Source organism: Balearica regulorum, chromosome 31 (assembly GCF_011004875.1).
Source record: "Balearica regulorum gibbericeps isolate bBalReg1 chromosome 31, bBalReg1.pri, whole genome shotgun sequence".
NCBI lineage: Eukaryota > Metazoa > Chordata > Aves > Gruiformes > Gruidae > Balearica > Balearica regulorum.
The window spans coordinates 518764-532323 of record NC_046214.1 but is presented as its reverse complement, the minus strand read 5'-3'; the positions used below and the strand labels follow the sequence as shown (position 1 = coordinate 532323).

Sequence of the window (13560 nt, the reverse complement as noted above, 5' to 3'; positions counted from 1 at the left end):
TTGGGCTGAGAAACAGCCACTTAGGGAGCTGTGGGACCGAGAAACTGCCACTTCAAGCTATTTTGCATTCTGAAGCACTGATTTAGGCAGCTCCTGGGCTCAGAAACGGCAATTTAGTGAGCTGTTGGGCTTCAGAAAACCCATTCAGGAAGCTTTGGGGTCAGAAACACTCAGTTTGGCAGCTTTTGGGATCCAAACCCACGGTTTAGGTAGCTTTGGGCTCAGCAGTACCCACTTAAGGAGCTTTGGGGCTCAAACCCAAGAATTTAGGGATTTTTTTGGCACTCGGACACACCCATTTAGGGAGCTGTTGGGCTCAGACACACCCATTTTGGGAGGTTTCGCAGTCAGAAAGCCACATGTAAGGCAATTTTGAGCTCAGTAAAACCAAAGTGAGGAGCTCTTGGGCTCAGACAACCAATATGAGGAACTTTTGGGAGTCAGAACAGCAATGGAGGGGTCTGTGGGGCTGAAAGCCAGGAATTTAGGGAGCTTTGGGCTCTAAACCAGGTATTTTGGCAGCTTTGGGGCTCAGAAACAGGGATTTAGGGAGCTCTTGGGCTGAGCAACACCCCCCTAGGGAGCTTTTGGGCCTCCAAAGCACTTACTTAGGCAGCTTTGGGGCTCTGAAACACAGTTTGGTAGCTTTCGAGATCAAAAATTTTGATTTGGGTTCTGTTGCAGCTCAGAACCATCCATTATAGGAGATTTGGCATTCAAAACCTCTTCTATGGGGAGCTCTGGGTCTCAGAAACACTAACATAGGGCGCTTGGTTGCTCAGACGCATAAGTTTAGGGAGCTTTTGGGCTCAACCCCAGTAATTTAGCAAGTTTATTTTGTGATCAGAAATAACCATTTCGGGAGCCTTTGGTCTCGGTCACCCTCCTTTAGGGTGGTTTTGGGCTCCAAAACACCCGTTTAGGGAGGTTTTTGGCTCAGACACACCCACTTGGGGAGCTTTTAGTCTGCGAAATATCCACTTCAGAAACTCCTGGGCTGAAAAACTGCCACTAAGGGAGCTTTTGGGGTCTAAAGCAGTGATTTAGGGAGGTTTTGGGGTCTAAACCACTGATTTATGGGGAGACAGTGGGGTAGCCCTGTATGTTCGGGAGTGCTTTGACTATGTAGAGCTTGACGATGGTGGTGACAGGGTTGAGCGTGTCTGGGTAAGAATCAGGGGGGGAGGCCACCAAGGCAGGTGTCACAGTGGTAGTCTGTTGTAAGCACATTTTGGGCTCTGCCTTTCAGGACTGGAACAGGTGGTGACAGCCCTGTCCTGTCCCCCTCCAGCAGCAGGAGGAGATGATCATCCCTGCATGACCCCCCTCATCCGCTGGCAGCTGTGGGCCATTTCCCTCTAAAAATCAGTAAACCCCTTCAGCAAAGCTGCGCTCTGTGGGGGTGTGTGTCCCTGTCCATGTCCCCTCTCCTCTGCCAGTGCCCCGGGTCCTCTCTGGCTGCACCACTGCCATGAGCAGAGTGGCTGAGGGAGCCCAGAGGCCTGGGGTGTCTCTGTAAAGGAGATCCCCTTCCCACCCAGCACGTGGCCCCCGATCAGGGCAGATTAGGGCAAACTGGAGTGTCCCCCCAGGAGGCTGGGAGAGGCAAGGGGCAGACGGTGACAGCCCTTGGAGTACGCGGTGCTTTGGAGGCACAGCGGGAAACAGGTTCTTACCAGGGCTCCAGTGTGCGCCATCCCCCACATCGCACAGCGGGGTGTTGGGGCAGGAGAGGAGCATGGACAGGCAGCCCGGAGCCCCGGGTCCTCTGCCCCACTCTGGGAGGGGTGGTGGTTCCCTGCCCCATGGACTCAGCCCTCCTGGCTTCATAGGAGATTTCAGAGCCCCACACTGGGCCCATGTGCCTTCCTGGACCCCCAGCCCCACACCCTTGTTGGGGGCACCCCCCATCACAGACCAGGAAGGCAGGTCATGGGCTCCCGACACTGGACGGACCTCTCCCCGTCCCTCGCCATGTGTGGCCCAGCTTTGTGGGACTTTGTGTTCATTGTCTCTCGGCTGTGGTTTTGTCTCTCCAGGCAGGCACTGAATTACCAACTTTTACATTAGGAATTGTTCCTTCACCCTACATTTTTTGTCACATTTTTCTCTGCATGTGATGATCTGAAAGGGTCTTTTCCAACCTCAATGATTCTCTATGATTTCAGGTCTTCAGCAGGGTCGACTGCAGGGGAATATTTCTGAGGCGGATGGGGGGACCTGAGAGTCTCCAGGGCAGCGGATTGCAAGCGGGGCTGATGGGCAGCATTATCATCCTGTGGCTCATCCCTGGGCTGTGAGGTTATAATTGGTTGTAATTGATGGGCCATGGAGAAAGCACAGGCACCACTTCCAGGAAGGTCAGCCTGGACTCTGCAAGAGTGTGACCCAGGGGGCCCCTGGCCTGGGAGGGATGCGGGAATCGATAGAGCTGTGTGAACCCGTGAGCGATGTGCAGGGGAAGGGGGAGCAGGAGGAATAAAGATGGGGATTGGCAGAATCACAGGATCATCGAATACCAGGTTGGAAGGGACCTCAAGGATTCTCTGGTGCAACCTTTCTTGGCAAAAGCTCCATCTAGACAAGATGTCCCAGCACCCCGTCCAGCCGAATCTTAAAAGTCTCCTCCAATGTTGGGGAATCCACCACTTCCCTGGGGAGATTATTCCAATGGCTGATTGATCTCTTGGTGAAAAATTTTCCTCTTGTGTCCCATCAGAATCTCCCCAGGAGTAACTTGCACCCATTTTGCCTTGTCTTTTCCATGGGATTCCTTCTAAAAAGGGAGTCTCCATCTTCTTTGTAGCCACCCTTTAACTACTGGAACATGGTGAGGAGGTCTCCCCTAAGCCTTCTTTTACAAGGCTTAACAAACCCAGTTCTCTCAGCCTTTCCTCACATGGCACGCTTCCCAGTCCTTGGGTCATCTCCGTGGCCCTTCTCTGGACCCTCTCCAGCCTGTCATGTCTGTCATCTCCATACCTTGGTAGCATCCTCTGCTGCATTTTCTTCAATCTTTAATTTATTTACGGGCTTTAGACACTGATGGCACAGCTACAGGCGGTATCTTCTCTCTATTGTTAGCACTCTGTTAGATCTGTTACATCTCTGATAGACAGCATTTGTGTAAAAGTCAGATGCTAGAGCTATAAAATGCTCGTTTGTGAAATACTGTACATTTCATTTCCAGAAAGTACATGCAAGAAAAACATCTACCTTCTTAGCTCAATTGTCACAGCTCTGCTAAACAACACAAACTCGCAGGCAATCTGGTACGAGACCGCCAATTGTGCTGAACTTCAGACGGCCAATGTAAACTTAAGCATTTTCTTCAGTGAGTCTCCATGTACTGGTGCTGTTTTCCAGCTTGGTATATCCAGCGCTCTGTGCTGCTTTTAGTGAATGTATCTGCTCTACCCATACGTGCACCCCCCAATTTTATTATTCTTATCAAGCTCTTCTCCGTTCCTACGTATTCATGTCCATTAAATGATTTTTTTCAGGGATTTCTTTAACCTGTCTCCTCCCACATGCTCATGGGAGATTCCAGCTTTGTCCCTGAAGCCATTAGAGCCCTCCACATGCTTCTGATGCACAGAGATTCCATCAAGAGATCCTCAACCTCACTCACCTTGTGGGTCAGTTAGAAGCAGCTGCTTCACAGTTCCAAGGTTATGGTGCTAAGCTTTCTATCTCTGCTGTAGGAGTGACCAGTTTGGGGATCTTTTTGAACAAAGAAGAAATAGATGGAGTTCTGGAGTCGCTGTCTCTGGAACTGTTCAGACAACTTCAATTCGAAGAAGTCTTTTTGCACTGAAGCCCACTAGCATTTTGATTAACATCTGGCATGGTTTGCTGATGCAACAGTTAAAAAAAATAATGACGCCTTCAAGTAATTACAAAAGCAAAAAAAAATACTGCCAGACGAGCCACATTTTTATTATACCTTCTTTCTTTTCTGTCAGGTTTCTGCAGGCAAAAAATGGTGGAGATCTTTTCATATGAGATGCTTCTGTCGTCATGCCTTCCTTGAGTACACTTAGGTTAGTCGCCTGCCTGTAAACTAACATGAAATTTAGTGTTGCACCTTAGTGGAGATGTTTGCATTAGGTATTTGTCAAAGTTACACGTGGTTGCTTTAGAAACAGCAAGCCTCTTTGTCTCTCCAGCCCAAATGAAGAGCAAGAAGTTTCCAGCCTAACTGAACACGAAGTGCTACCCAAGCGCTCCGCATCTAGTCTCAAGAAGACGGATGTGACCCAAGATGCTCATTTCACATCCCGTACAGACCAGGTACGTAACAGCTCATTCAGTTCAAATATGCATTTATGGGCTCAGGTACAGCTGTGGTTCATGCACTTCACATCTCAGGTGATTGTAACCTAAAGGAGATAATGCTCCTTACCCAGTAGTGTTCTGGCTGAGAACAGATCTAGAGGACTTTCTGAATCAACCCAGTTGTGCACAGCTGATGAGAGACCAGACACCTGACTCAAGATTCAGACTAATTTTTTTATCTGATATTTACGGTGGCAATTGTGGCTTTTACAAAACAGTCCTGTGACATTGTATGACTTCTCAGTGGTTTAGATGTTACAATTCTCTCTGTCCAAGAAAGTAAGACTGGATTTTAGGGACTTCTGACTTACAGAATCACTACAATTTGAACAGGTTTTCCTTAACTGCCTGCAGAGAGCCTTTTATGCAACTTGAAAACGCTACCCTAGCACAGCAGTTACTACAGAACCAAGTCCCATTTAGATAAGCTTATCTAACAAGCCTACCGAGGGCATAGCTGGAAAGTCAGCTTACTAACATACCGAGTGGGAATCAAAGCAAGGACGTGCAACCAAAAGGCTTCTAGGTCTTTCTACAGGACACCTAGAAGTGCGATAAAAGCCCAAACAGGAACATTCATGCCAACATGAGCAGTTGCTTCAAAATAAATTCACTAATGTTTTTATGTAAAGTGAAATCAAGTTCCCTTAACAAAGCCTTCCAAACAGTAAGCCTTATATTCTTGAGCCCATCAACTTGATGTTAATCTTTGCCCTCTAAAAATATTCTCTCCAAGTCAAGGCATGTGATAAAAGCTTTCTTGCACATAACTGCTGGTCACTCCCACCATTGCCAAAGGATTTCACATGTCTCAAGAAACACCTTTTCTGTTCAATCTCTCTGGATTCAAACCCTAGATCTGAAAGGCACTACAGGCTGTGCTTCACTAAACTGAGTGCACAGAGCTATACTAGTAAAGTTTGTGCAGAGAAATAGATGATTTAACATTAGCTCTAGCCTCCTAGCAGTACATAAACCTTGGTTACATCATTTACATTTGCCACAATGTTGAAACACAGTGCCATGGGATGTCCTGTACAGGCCAAGCATCAGTACAGGTATCAGTGCAAGTCTGAGGAAGTCACCCCACCTGGCCTGAAACTCGGGCAAGAGTTGTGATGCATTTTCCTGGGTTTTTCTCATATGCCAAAGCACGAGCTAAAAAGGTCGGGTCTTACTGCATTTACTCATGTTGTGTGAGCACAGCTCAGGCGGGTACCAGGGAGAAACTCTTCCTCAGTGCAAACCAACGTTCAAAGGAGTCCACCGTTCAGAACTCTTTCTGCAAACACACTTGTCCCTTTTAGAAGAGTTACCCAATTTCCTTAGATCTTCACGGTGATAGCTGGGCAGGAGCCTGACAGCACACGTGCACATCTGAAAGGCACAAGAGCAGCCAGCTTGGGAAGAAGTGAAGAGGTGATAGCAAAGACCTATGCTTTCAAACACCTCCTCACCCCCACACCCCTTTATTCTGGCATCGTCTGACAACACTTGCAATCTTACTTTATTTCTACATCTACCAAAAGTAGTAATGGAAGATGAAGGTTTACATGTAAGACTGCATGTCATTACAATGTGACAACTCCCAGACGTTCAAAGTTCTGGGATGACATCATACACAAACTGTAATTTTGGAAAAATGCTGTCAACAGGCATCAGCAACTTCTTTTAGAGCCTGATACAGTTAATTCCCACTTGCAAAGTGCAGCAGCTGACCACTGTTTTGGACAAGCATATCTACAGGCAGTGCAGGGACATCTCCTGGCTTCACATTGGACTGTCTACTTCATGAAACACAGTTCCTTTGTGAGTGCGTTTACTATGATCTGCAGAACTGTTACTTCACATAGGGTATATGGTGTATGACTGTAGTACATATACACTTTTGTTTCAAGATGGACTTCCTTTGGCAAAGTGTCCAAATAGTCTGTTTTTAAAGCTCATCTTCTCTATGTTGCTCTCTATAGAAATAGCTAAGAGCTAATACCCGAAGGAAGCGCAACTCACTGTGTGAAGCTACTTCCATGAGAATAAAACAAATGAAACCCTACAAGCCTAGAGCAAAATACAGGCTTACCTCTGTCTGTGAATGACCGTTTAGCGTACGTGAAATCAATGTTAATGCTTCCTGCATTTTCCACTTTCTTAAACACAATACCAAGAAACCACATTGTCACATAGCCTCTCGTAGCTGTTCAACAGCACGGCTGTTTACTTCCAAGTGTGACTTGGTCTTGACCTAATTTGCCTTGCCTTGTACATAGGCATTGTCAACTTTCCCTGCACTTGAGAAAGTTTGCACAAAACAAGAATGGCTTTTAGAGCTTGCTAGCATTCAAGATCTTTCCAGTGCGCAGGAGGCCACCATATGCCTTTTACTGCCCCATTCTCCTGACAGAGGCAATAACTAGAGAGTGACATCAAGGATAATGTCCATTAGATCTATCAGATATTACTAATATCCAGTTCTTTTAGTCAACACTAGATATTTCTCAGTTGCCTGCATGTATTACTGAAAATTCGATCCCCCAACTTCAAAGTTGAGGAAAATGGCACTTGGAGAGTCTTACTGAAAGAGTGATTATGTCCAAAAGAATCTGTCCCCCTTTTGGAATTTAAGAGAAAGGAATAAAAAAGTCTTATTTGTCTCTCAAGTGTAGCAGACTGCCAGGCATATACAAAGAAGGACTGTTAAGAGAGAAAGGAGCACACATGGCATACTACCTATTCATCCATCAGCCTTCTGTTTAAATGAGAAGTCTGTTGCAGTTCAATGTTTTGCCAAGTCTTGCTACGATTTGTCCACCACAGTGAACAGCTCCAACATATTCCTGTTCTGACAGATCCTAATTTTATACAAGAAGTTAACTGAAATGGATTTGTTCTGGGTTTTGTCACTTATTCTTAGCTTTACAAAGCTGCAAGCCATTTCTACTGCGTGCGCTGAGAGACAACGGGTAAATTTACACTATTCCAGTTCAGGGAGTTGCCTTCAGCCATCAGGGCAGTGTAGGAGCATTCACCGTGACTGCATTTCCCTGACTCGTGAGGTCAGCTTGTGTCGTGGTTGTACCCCAACCAGTAACTGAGCACCACGCAGCCGCTCGCTCACTCCCCCACAGCGGGATGGGGGACAGAATTAGAAGAGTCAAAGTGAGAAAACCCGTGGGCTGAGATAAAGACAGTTCAAAAAGTAAAGCAAAAGCAACACACACAAGCAAAGGAAGACAAGGACTTCATTCTCCACTTCCCATGGGCAGGCAGGTGTTCAGCCATCTCCAGGAAAGCAGGGCTCCATCATGCGTAACGGCGACTTGGGAAGACAAACGTCATCACTCCAAATGCCATCACCACCCGATCCTTCCTCTTCCCCAAGCCCTTTATAAGCTGAGCATGATGTCATATGGTATGGAATATCCCTTTGGTCAGTTGGGGTCAGCTCTCCCAGCTGTGTCCCCTCCTAAATCCTTGTGCACCCCCCAGCCATCCCGCTGGCAGGGTGGTGTGAGGAGCAGAAAAGGCCTTGAGTCTGTGTAAGCACTGCTCAGGAACAACAAAAACATCTCTGTGTAACAAAAACCCCTCTATGTTATCAACACTGTTTCCAGCACAAATCCCAAACACAGCCCCAGACTGGATGCTGGGAAGACAATTAACTCTGTCTCAGCTGAAACCAGGACAGCTCATGATCCAGCCTCTGGTCCGCAGCAGCAGCCAGACCGACCCTGACCAAGTGGAGATTTTCCAGCAGTGGTCAGAAGGGTGGTCGCGGCCTGGAGCATGTTATGTCCAAGGAGAGGCTGAGAGAGCTGCCCTGTTTTGACAAATCCCTCAGAGCCAAACACGGGAGCAAGGGCCCGGGGGAGATGGTGGGATCTCAGCCAACGGAGGTATTCCAAATTTGTTGAGACAAGGCCCTGAGCACCTGATCTATCAGGAGCTGTCTGAGGAGGGGTTGGGACTAGAGACCAATGAAAAGATTTTCCTTTTTCAAAGAGTCTTTCTGTGTGCCAGCCTTTGTGCAACACTGACAGCTCCCACCCAGCTGAAATCACTTTGGGAGATGATGGTTCCCCTTTTGTACCCAGAAGAACCATAGTGTGAGGACATCCCCCAAGGCTCACACGTGCAGCCAGCACAGCGTGAGGCACTCATCCCCAGGGAAGCATTCCTGGGCTGCTGCTTAGAACCTGCTGTGGGCTGAGGACCATCACAGCCCATCGCCAAGGGCAGCCTGCCCAGGATCTCCTGGGACTGTGCAGGCAGGCCATGGTGCCCAGCTCCAGCAGAGACACCCATGGCAGGTCCCGGCATGGGCTCAGAGCAGGGCACATGGAGACACCCAACAGCCAGCGCAGAGGCACTGTGGCAATGCCTATAGGCTGACAGCAGGCTGAAGAGCGTGGGGCAAGAAGAGGAGACCTCCTCAGCTGGGCTGGCCAAGCCCTGCTGCCCAACATGGCCCCCCGGCCCTGCAGTGCAGGCACTAGATAGAGCAGGGTGCGTCCATGGGGTGGGGAAACGCCTCCAGCAGCACAGTCCCCGTGGCAGCCCTCCACGCCTCCACCCGCAGAAGCCCTCCATTTGGCATCCCCCCACCAGTACCTGCCCCTGCACAACCTCAGTCGTGTCCCATGCAGGTGTCAGCAGTCAGCCGTGCGGTGGGATCTGCAGGGTCTGGGACAGAAGAGAGACGGCACCGGGCTGGCCGTGCCCCAGGACAGGCACTGAGCCCAGCAGGAGGACGGAGCTGGCCCCACAACAAAGGTCCCTCCCCAGGGCTGGGTGTATGGCCAGAGAGGGAAATGGACGATGCGTGGGGCGGTTTCTCCCAATTGCCCTGGGGCAGCTTCCCCAGCATGTCCAGGGAACATGGCACAGACCAGCTCCTCTCTCCTGCACCTCTGATGACTTGCTTCCTTCTCCAGGAGATCAGGCTCTGCTCCACATGCCCACTGGAGCAGGTCCTCACCCTGGATGGTCACAGAGCTCCGATAACGTCAGGCTGTTCCTGTCCTGGGCACTTTCCAGTCCAGCCCATCCCCTCCCCGGCTCTCCCCCACCTTCCCTGCCCTCTCCCCAGCGCAGCCCAGCAGAGCAGCCCAGTCTGGGCTGGCAGTCTGGGCTGCTGCAGAGCTCTGGGCACTCACCCCACAGCCCCAGCCCCTCTGAAGGGCACAGCAGCTGCTGGGAGGCAGAGGGGGTCTCAGCCTCCCCATCGGCCCCAGGGCTGCAGCTGGCCCCAAGTGCCAGCACAGGCCACTCACTCTCGGCCTCTCCTGCATTGACGCTGCAGGGGATCCCCAGCCCTGACCGCCTTTGCCCCACTCTGCCTCCCCGCCAGCCCTGCTCCCCAGGACACCAGGAGAGTCCTGGCCCTGCGGCTCCTCCTGCATCTCTCCAGTCTCCTGCCCTGTGCCTGCTGCATCTTCACGGACTCCCACAGCACTGCCGAGTCTTTGGTTGGGGGTACCTGGAGTGAGTGCTCTGCCCTGGGGTGGGACTTAATCTCAGGGTCTTTCACCTTCTGAGTCTCCATTCACTTCCCACCCCAGAGTACCTGCAGTGTCCCCATCCTCTCCTGACCACACCAGATTCCTTTCCACATGGACGGACATCTGCCATCAGCCCCATCATACCTGTGACAGCCTGAGGAAGGTGACTGGGAGCTCGTGCACCATTTCCAATGCCCCTGGACACCAAGAAGAGAGCCTTCAACTAAGTGCTTGGTGTCTAACAGTGATACCATGAGATTATTTCCCCAAACAGAAGGAGAAAACTGGGCAGAAGAGACTTGGAAAGTCCAATTCCTCTGGTTTGTTCATAGCCACAACTGTATCAAGGAAAGCCCAGGCTGTAGGCACCTCCCTCAGGAGGTGACCTTTTATTGCAGAGAGGTTATTAGGAAGGCAAAAGGTGACACATGGAGACTTCAAAGATCAGACACAACAGGGCAGAACCTGAAGGAAGTGCTATGAACCCTAGCAATTACCTCTAAGTATGATTATCAGATTAGAAAAAAGCAGCGAACTGGCCTAAAATATGCTCTGGGCACTCTGCAGAGAAGGGAAAACAAATTACTGTTGGTGGTGCAAGGTCCATTGGATTAGTTTCCTCAAGGCATCCTTGAGCTCCTGGTTCCTCATGCTGTAGAAAAGGGGGTTTACTGCTTGAGGCACCACCGAGTACAGAACTGCCACCACCAGGTCCAGGGATGGGGAAGAGATGGATGGGTGTTTCAGGTGTGAAAATATGACAGTGCTGACAAGCAGGGAGACCTTGGCCAGGTGAGGAAGGCACGTGGAAAAGGCTTTGTGCCGTCCCTGCTCAGAGGGGATCCTCAGCACGGCCCTGAAGATCTGCACATAGGACAGCACAATGAAAACAAAACAGCGAAATGATAAAACAGAACTTAATATAAGAAGCCCTACTTCCCTGAGATACGAGCCTGAGCAGGAGAGATTGAGGATCTGGGGAATTTCACAGAAGAATTGGTCCAGGGCATTGCCCTGGCAGAGTGGTATAGAAAATGTATTGGCCGTGTGCAGCACAGCATTGAGAAACCCACTGCCCCAGGCAGCTGCTGCCATGTGGACACAAGCTCTGCTGCCCAGCAGGGTCCCATAGTGCAGGGGTTGGCAGATGGCAACGTAGCGGTCATAGGACATGACTGTGAGGAGGGAACATTCTGCTGACATCAGAAAGTAAAAGAAAAAGACCTGACAAGCACAGCCTTGGTAGGTGGCCCTGGTGTCCCAGAATGAATTGGCCATGGCTTTAGGGACAGTGGTGAAGATGGAGCCCAGGTCGAGGAGGGAGAGGTTGAGGAGGAAGAAGTACATGGGGGTGTGGAGGTGGTGGTTGCAGGCTATGGCAGTGATGATGAGGCCATTGCCCAGGAGAGTAGCCAGGTAGATGCCCAGGAAGAGCCCGAAGTGCAAGAGCTGCAGCTCCCGTGTGTCAGCGAATGCCAGGAGGAGGAACTCAGTGATGGAGCTGCTGTTGGACATGTGCTATTTCTTGGCATGGGGCTGGTTCAAGAAAGCAAAGGACAGGGGAAAGTAAGGATACACTCCTCTGAGCAAAGCTACTCACTTTTTCATAGAAATAACCAATAATCTAAATGCATTTACTTTCTGGTGGGTGAGTCTGTCGTGAGGAGCTGCGTCAGCTGTGCTCAGCTGCAGTGGGTACATGGGGCTGGTTTGTGACAGCTCAAATGTTTACAACCGATGTCAGATGTAATCCACCTTTAATGGAAAATTTAGATCTCTGCACTCATGACTCAGAAGAGCGCAGGCTGCCGAAGAGAGGCTTAGCATGTCCTTAGAAGAATGTTGTCTGTGGTTTTTATTTTCCACATTCACATCTGGGGAGCATTCTTTTGAGGGGTAGAAATACTCCTTTTATGATGGACAATGGGAAGAGGACAGCAATGGGAATGTGACAGGACAGGCAAAAAGGCTCAGCTCTTTGAAGCTTAGTGCAGAGTCAGGAGAGCTGCACTGTCCATTAGACTGTCACCCAGCTGCCCTGCACTTTTCACTGTGGTGCCTTTAAGATGATGACAAACACAAATTACACTTTAAAAAACCCCCAAAGCTAGACTGTGATGAGAGATGGGGAGTCCTGGTTCAAAGGGCAGATCTACAAACTCTTCTTTTTTTCGCAGCCCAGAGGTGTGGTTGTGATTGAGAGAGAAGGACACAGCCCCTCTCAGAGAGAAGCAAAGGCCTGTGAGAGGAGAGAACTGACCTCCAAGGCAAAGCTCAGCACTCCCTGGGATCCTACAGCACAGCCGTGCTCTTCTGGGGCAGCTCCCAAGCCCAGCAGCACAGGCAAAGCAGACAGTCCGATGTCCTGGAGATGGGATGTCCTAAAGGCAGAGTCAGCTCATTGCTCAGCAGACAACGCCCAGCAGACATCGAGAGGGAGGGACCAAAAGAGAGCAGGCTGAAGGCAGCCTAGCCCAGGGCTTGTCTGCAGTTTCCTCCCACTCCCTGCCCATGTCTCTGCTGCCTGGAGCTGTCCCTGCCAGGAGCTGTTGCTCTGTCCACACCTCTCCTCCCTGTCCCTGCTCACAGAGCCCATCCCACCCTCTGTGTGCTCAGCTCTGCCCTGCAGACCCCTCCTGGCAGCAGGGCACTGCCCAGGGCCATCTCTGTGTTGGCAGGTCTTAAGGAGAAGAGCAGATCAGCCCTGAAGAGACCACAAAGGTGATGTGAATGCTTTCTGTAGGCAGAGGAAAGGGTGAAGTGACTTTATCAGGTGCCTTGAAAAATGTGACCCTGGCAGGCGGCAGAGTCCCTGCCCCGGCACACAGCCCCTGGGCTGCAGGGACCCTGCTCTGAAGGACACAACTGGGCACCCCTGGCTGCACACCTGCATTCACAGCCAGTCAAACCTGCCTCTGCACAGGGAGTCCACCTGGCAGATCCCATCAGCTGTGGGCTCTGCCAGCTTGAGGAGATGCCTCCAGGAACCCCATCGGCATTGCCCTGCACCCAGAGACTCACCATGTCAAGGGCTCTGAAGATTTCTCCTTCCGTGAGCTCTCAACCTCAATCCTCCCATTTCCAACTGCCTTTCAGCTCTCTCTGCCTTGCTGTTCTCCCCTCGGTGCCTGCAGGCAGAGCCCTCAGCCCTGCTGGGCTGTGCAGAGGAGCTGCTCCTGGGCAGAGATGTCTCTCTGCAGCACAGCCCACTTGCCATGAGCTCCCTCTGTCCCAGGAGACCAGCAGCGGAGGAGCAGCCCAAGGCGGCATGTTAATGACCCCTCTGGTGGGTTTGGGGATGAGTCCATGAAGCTCAGACCCTGAGAGGAAGCTGATGAAACCTCTCAAGAAGTCACAGTCTGATGCAACCTCCACAGTTTCTTGGAGCATTACTGGGTCCCCCTGAGGGCATCACTGACAAAGCAACTCTGGGGCTGGTTAGAGCAGGAAAGTGGAGGCAGTGATGACAGGGAGGCAAAGGCAATGGCAAGGTAGCTCTGATGTTGAGGAAACCTGGGTGTGTTTGATCAAGCCAAAGGGCCAAGCTGTGACCCCCAACCCCTGGGAGGGGAGACCCTGTCCCTCACACGTGTCTCAGGGCTCTTCCTGGGCCACTGTGATGTGGGGATGTGCAATGCCTAGAGCAGGACTACCACACAATCTTTCTCAGGCTCACAGGTTGTGACAAGGGGGTGATGAAGTCCTGGTGCTCTAATGAGAAGAC

The 13560-nt window shown here is 50.7% G+C and overlaps 1 protein-coding gene and 1 pseudogene across 1 annotated transcript; one reads left to right on the top strand and one right to left on the bottom strand.

Moving 5' to 3' along the window:
• The window catches only part of LOC142598829 (scavenger receptor cysteine-rich type 1 protein M130-like), a 351168-nt pseudogene that overhangs the window by 150997 nt on the left and 186611 nt on the right, over nt 1-13560 (top strand).
• Nucleotides 10419-11009, bottom strand: LOC142598811 (olfactory receptor 14J1-like). Its single transcript, XM_075738236.1, has one exon. It carries the CDS (start codon nt 11007-11009, stop codon nt 10419-10421), a length of 591 nt encoding a protein of 196 aa, XP_075594351.1.

Excerpts from the sequence above, each read along its gene's own strand:
- LOC142598811 (XM_075738236.1), bottom strand. The coding sequence starts at position 11,009 with ATGTCCTATGACCGCTACGTTGCCATCTGCCAACCCCTGCACTATGGG.